General features: G+C 46.7%; 1 protein-coding gene across 1 annotated transcript; it reads right to left on the bottom strand.

Moving 5' to 3' along the window:
- Window positions 1-1,116: 1,116 nt before the first annotated feature.
- LOC130874708 (heterogeneous nuclear ribonucleoproteins C1/C2-like) lies at window positions 1,117-2,737 on the bottom strand. The gene is made up of 2 exons (XM_057770149.1): window positions 2,350-2,737; window positions 1,117-2,310 (listed from the first exon to the last, which is right to left on the bottom strand). The coding sequence occupies exons 1-2, from the start codon at window positions 2,664-2,666 to the stop codon at window positions 1,743-1,745; spliced, it is 885 nt and encodes a 294-aa protein (XP_057626132.1). The 5' UTR covers window positions 2,667-2,737; the 3' UTR covers window positions 1,117-1,742.
- Window positions 2,738-5,533: the final 2,796 nt, after the last annotated feature.

Here is a 5,533-nt window from a genome sequence, read left to right as displayed (position 1 = left end):
GAAAGACAGACAGACAGACAGACAGACAGACAGACAGACAGAAAAGACAGGGACATGGGGCATCCTTGATACAAGAATGCCCACTTTATTGTGCTCAGGGGCAGCTTATATAGGGCTCTGGCCCCGCCCCAGCTCTCGGGATCTTTCAGCTGCAGATTCATCAGAACCCACTCCCTTGCCATCAGGATCTCGAGCTCAGAACAGCTGCAGACCACTCAGTGCATGGCAAAACAAGTTGTTTACAAGAAATTCAGGGGGGTTCACAGACCCCAACAATCCCTGGGCTGCTGGTCCTGGGTTCTATAGAAAGCAGGCTGAGAAGCCATGGGGAGCAAGCCAATAAGCAGCACCCCTCCATGGTTTCTTCATCAAATCCTTCCTCCAGGTTCTTGCCCTGTTTGAGTTCCTGTCCTGACTTCCTCTGGTGATGAATAGCAGTGTTAAAGTTCAAGTCAAATAAACATTTTCCTCCGCAACTTGCTTTCAGTTATGGAGTTTCCATCATCGCAATAAAACCCTAAGAAGCCTTGGGATGCAGTGAAAAGAATCTCTAAACTCCAGAGACTGCAAATGGGTGTGTGAAGCCTGGCATCCCACCCCTTCCCCAGGCAATACCCACCAGGGTGCAACATGCACAGAACATGCAAGTGAGTGGGAGAACTCAAGCCCTTCACTGGGGCTGGCACTGACTTCTGTGTGGTTTGGATGGGCTGGGCATTTGGTGGGACCAGTAGTGAGGAAGGATAAGGATCTGAGGGTAGAAAACTGCCCTGTGGGGAATTAAATATTTACATTCGTTCTCTCCAAAAATTATATTCTTGACTTTCCCACAAGTGCAGGAAAATTGCAGGCTGACAACACGTACTATGTGTATGATGGGTTCTGTCTGCCCGGAGGGAGCTGAACGCAAAATGAAAGCAACTGATGGCAACCCCCACCTACAAAGCAGTCAGGGCACACGTTAGCCTTTGTGAATTCATAGCTGTTCTCTATAAACGAACATCTTAGACGTGTGAGAAAAGACAATTCATTTTGTTTCCAGAACTCACTGAGAGTAGGTACCAGAAATCTAAAGCTAGCCAACTTCCCTAATTTTTATATATTTTTTTTTCCTGGTTTAATAAGGAATTGTTTATTTTGAGAAAAAGATCCCAAACATCAGGCTGTTCACAAAAATAACCCATGGTATTAACTTTAGAAAACAAATATTAAGACTATTACACTATTTTCCTGTAAGATGCATTCAACATGCCAACTCTCATTCACAAAAATACATGGTTACATTCGTGTTGAACAGCCCCACTCAAGTGAGGGAAACACACACCTCTAATGCAAAGCTGCTCTCAGGGATCACAAGTAAATGAGATGCCTCTGCAGTTAGGGAAGCAACTACTGAAATTATATGAATGGGAAGAACTGTACTCCCTGCATAACAAGAGATTATTTTGCAGACAGTTGATAAAAACCATACATCTTTTTATTGTTAAGTCAAAGAGGTATCAAAATTAAAAGCAAAACTTACAGGGTAAGACTTAACAAAACTACTAAGGAGCATCAAAGGAAGTGAGAATGGAACTAGGCGCAAGGCAATTATGAATCAATGAACACAGGAAAGGGAGAGGGTGAACAGTGAGACTGTGCTGAAGACACTAGGGGAGAGGATCTGGTGTTACTTCCATCTCTCACAAGCGCCTAGGTAAATGAATAATAACAGGATAAGATCTCTAAACTCCGCTATGTGCTTAGGAGTCATCCTCCCCATTGGCGCTGTCTCTGTCATCCTCTCCTTCCTCAGCTTCTTTTTCATCGTCCTTGATCAGTTCCAGCTGATCATCCCCTCGATCCTCATTGTCATCATCATCCAGCAGGTCGCCCTCCTCAGCAGAGTCATCTGCGCCAGCCTCAGACTCCATCTTGACGTTCGTCTCGTCTTTCTTCACAGAGGCACTGCTCTGCTCCTCCTCCGACTTCTCATTCTTCATCTCTACTGCTTGTTTGCTTTGTTCTTTTTCAATTTTTTCCAGGCTTTCCAGCAGAGAATCCACTTTTTGTTTTATCTGAGTCAGCTCCTTCTTAATGGCCTGAAGGTCATCACCTTTCAATTTTCCGGATTTGGAAGAAGAGCCCCGTTGTCCACTCTTCGAATTGAATCCACTTTTGCCCCTCCGAGAGGTGTTTCCAGAAACACGTTGGCGTTTAGAAGGCACCACCGCTCGAGCAATAGGAGGAGGAGGAGGAACACGTGCTGGGTAACTGTACATCCTGTCATAATAATCCCGTTGAAAGTCATAGTCCAAATCAAATGAGGACCTGAGTAGAGGGGACGGAGAAGGGTGTTCTGGTACTGACCCGTACATCTCCGCTGCAGATCGTTTCACACCTGCTTTCCCTCGGTTCACTTTTGGCTCTGCAGCCAGATTAATATCTAAAACCTGGCCAGCAATCATTCTGCCATCCTCTCCAGCTACAGCGGCCCGGGCATTCCTTTCGTTAACATGTTGGACAAAGGCAAAGCCCTTATGCACAGAGCAACCCACAATTTTGCCATACTTTGAAAAGATTGCCTCCACATCAGACTTCTTGACCACAAGAGTATTGAGATTCCCAATGAATACACGGGAATTCATGGATCGGGGATCTGTCTTGTTGGTAACGTTGCTGGCCATCTTCTTTGTTGATAAAGTTTCTCACAAAGCTGAAATGTAGCTGAAGATCAAAAAACTCTCACGGGAGGAAGGAGGAGGAAGAGACGGCCGCTACTGCTGCGGGTCCGTGCCAAGACCGAAGCTCCAGCGGGCGGGCAGCACACGACCGTTCGCTCTCCGTCTCTTCACAAAATCTAATTTTTATATTTTAAGGCTTAGTTTTTATTGCGGTATTTTATGCGTATGAATATTTTTGCCTGCATAAAGCCTGTGTTGTACCATGAGTTCATGGAGGTCAGAGGATGGTGTCAGGGTCCCTGGGGCTGGAGTTAAGAGTCAGTTGTGAGATGCCATGTGAGTACTGGGAACTGAACAGGTCCTCTGCAAGAGCAGCAAGTTCTCCTAACTGCTGAGCCATCTCTCCAGCTCTGAGGACCCTTTCTAAGATGGAGGAGAGGGAACCGGTAGCCTAGGTTAGTACTGCTCAGCAGCTCAAGAGAGGCAGACATAATGATCCTTGCATATCTTCTTCCATTTGTGTCCCTTGATCTTTCTCTCTCACACATGCTTCTATTGCAGAGTCTGGCTTATTATTTCAGCCAGTCCCAGGGCAGCTGGTATTCCCTCTGGCAGCAATACTCTGTATGCAAATTGACTACATTGGGGTGGAAACCTTAAGACTACTGGAGTTCTTCAAAAAGAAAAGAAAAGAAAAGAAAAGAAGGAAGGAAGGAAGGAAGGAAGGAAGGAAGGAAGGAAGGAAGGAAGGAAGGAAGGAAGGAAGGAAGGAAGGAAGAGAAAGAAAGAAAGAAAGAAAGAAAGAAAGAAAGAAAGAAAGAAAGAAAGAAAGAAAACCCAGCACAGCTCAGAAGAACACAATAGAGAGATGAGGTGGAATCAGAGCAAGGGGATTAGAGATTGTTGATAGTTTGTGTAACAAAAAGAAAACCAGGATGTTTCTCATCTGGAAGTTTCTATACATTTACGTACCTCCCTGTGAGTCTAATCTGCCCTTTGAAAATGCACACTTGTGCTTTCGGGGATGACTTCCTGGCCCAGGCCAGCTGCCCAGTCAGGCCAGCTGGGTCAGGTAAGCCATCAATCTCCGCCAACCCTGAAGTCCCACACAGGGACACATCATCCTCTTCTGTATCCATTCCTTTCCAGCGACAGGCCAGCTGCCCTGTGAGGCATGCTGACTTGCTTCTGTGGAGTCGTGAGGCTGTCTGGAGTGAGACGAGCAAGAGGCAGGAAGCATCACAGCCCTGGCTTTACCATGCCTGTTCATTGAGCAAGAGAACTGGAGGCTTCCTGCCTTCCTACAGGGCTGCAGCATATGCGTGCAGGAGAGCGGGCCCTGGAGATGAGGTCAGGAAGCCCTATCTCAGAGCAGGAGAGCTAGAGGAACCCAGCTAGGGTGAGAGTGTTGAGCTATTATTTAAAATACTGTCATCCAAGAAGAGCTAAGAGAAGATGCCTATGGGACTGATAAGATTCACTGGGACCCCCACTGTCTCAGGGGCATCTTCTCCAACATGGTTAAGGGGGCTCCCAGAGCAGAGGGTAGGAAGTTTGGATGTGGCCATAGTTCTTCACAATACCCACAAGAAAGCAAACCTTCAAAGAATCCCTCCGTACTCCGGAGGCCCACACAGCACTGAGCCAGGCCGTCCTTTATTAATTTGGCTTCTTTCCACCTTCTTCCCCCATCAGAAAGAGATAGGTGAGCAGGCGGCCTCCTGGTCCCACCACCTCTCAGGGAGCTGTATTTTAGTGTGTGTGAATTTGCATTTAAATAGAGAGCACAGTCCATTTGCTAGGGTCCATTTGGGGAAGTGACAAATTCCACAACAGCAATGCATTACTTACAGCCAATTAGGAGGGAATTATCACCGTGAAGTGCCCTATATGTCCTGGGACAGAAGCCAACGTGTAACATGTACGAGTCTTTCTACATCAGCCTCAGTGGATGGCGAAGAGGTCTAAATGCAACTCTACAACACATTTAATGCAAAGCCTGAAACTTTAGGGTTATAAACTTTGAATTGTGGGTCAGGAAGGGGGATCACTTTAGATATTCACATATCCTTAGGCCTCTTCCACCCTTGACAGCAGGAATCTGAAAGCCCTGGAATAAGCGTGCAATGTGTGTGTGTCATCTGTGTGCAGGTGGAAATCAGAGGACAAACCTTGGCTCCTCTCCTACTGCCGTAAGACAGGGGTCTCCTGTTGTTCACCGCTATGTGTGTCAGGCAAGCAGACGTACCCACTGCCAGTTTGTCTGTCTCCACCTCCCATCTCTGTTGTTGGAGTGCTGGGTAATAGAGCAGAACTAAGGTACTTGCCTTTATATAGTTCTGGGGATCTGAACTCAGGTCCTCACGTTTGCACAGCAAGGCCCCTTTCCACTGAACCAGCATCTCCCTGTCTTGGCCCTGGAGTGTTGAAAACACTCACTCAGGTTCAAGTCCGAGCTGTGTCGCTCCTGAGGTATGAGACCCCAGGAGCAGCATGGTGTGGACTGCTACACACAGTGATATATCTCCTTTGCCAGCTCACAGGACAAGCTCCATCAACAGCACCTGGGTTCGAGGTACTTCCCCATGTTTGTGATAATAAGTTCACTTCATGGTTCCAATCATCAGGACATTTGGTGTCGGGTGTATAAAAAACATTGCATTCTTTCTTCCACAGGTTTCTAGTGTAAAATATGGCTTTTGGGCATAAATATCTCACAAGAAAAGTAATAAAAAAAAAAAAACAGGGACTAGAGAGATGGCTGGGTAGCTAAAGCACAGGCTGCTCTTCCATAGGACCAGAGTTCAGTTTCCAGGACCCACACCAGGCAGCTTACAACACAACCGCCTCCAACTCCAATTCTAGGGAAT

The sequence above is a fragment of the Chionomys nivalis genome, chromosome 1 (assembly GCF_950005125.1).
Source record: "Chionomys nivalis chromosome 1, mChiNiv1.1, whole genome shotgun sequence".
Classification (NCBI taxonomy): domain Eukaryota; kingdom Metazoa; phylum Chordata; class Mammalia; order Rodentia; family Cricetidae; genus Chionomys; species Chionomys nivalis.
Note: the sequence above shows the minus strand (reverse complement) of the source record. Positions and strands in the feature narration are given on the sequence as shown.

What these genes read in the sequence shown, in the direction of transcription:
- LOC130874708 (XM_057770149.1), bottom strand. Translation starts at nt 2,666, where the DNA reads ATGGCCAGCAACGTTACCAACAAGACAGATCCCCGATCCATGAATTCC. An exon ending in TCTGCAGCGGAGATGTACGG is followed by an intron (nt 2,311 to 2,349) that starts GTCAGTACCAGA and finishes CCCTCTACTCAG; the next exon opens with GTCCTCATTTGATTTGGACT.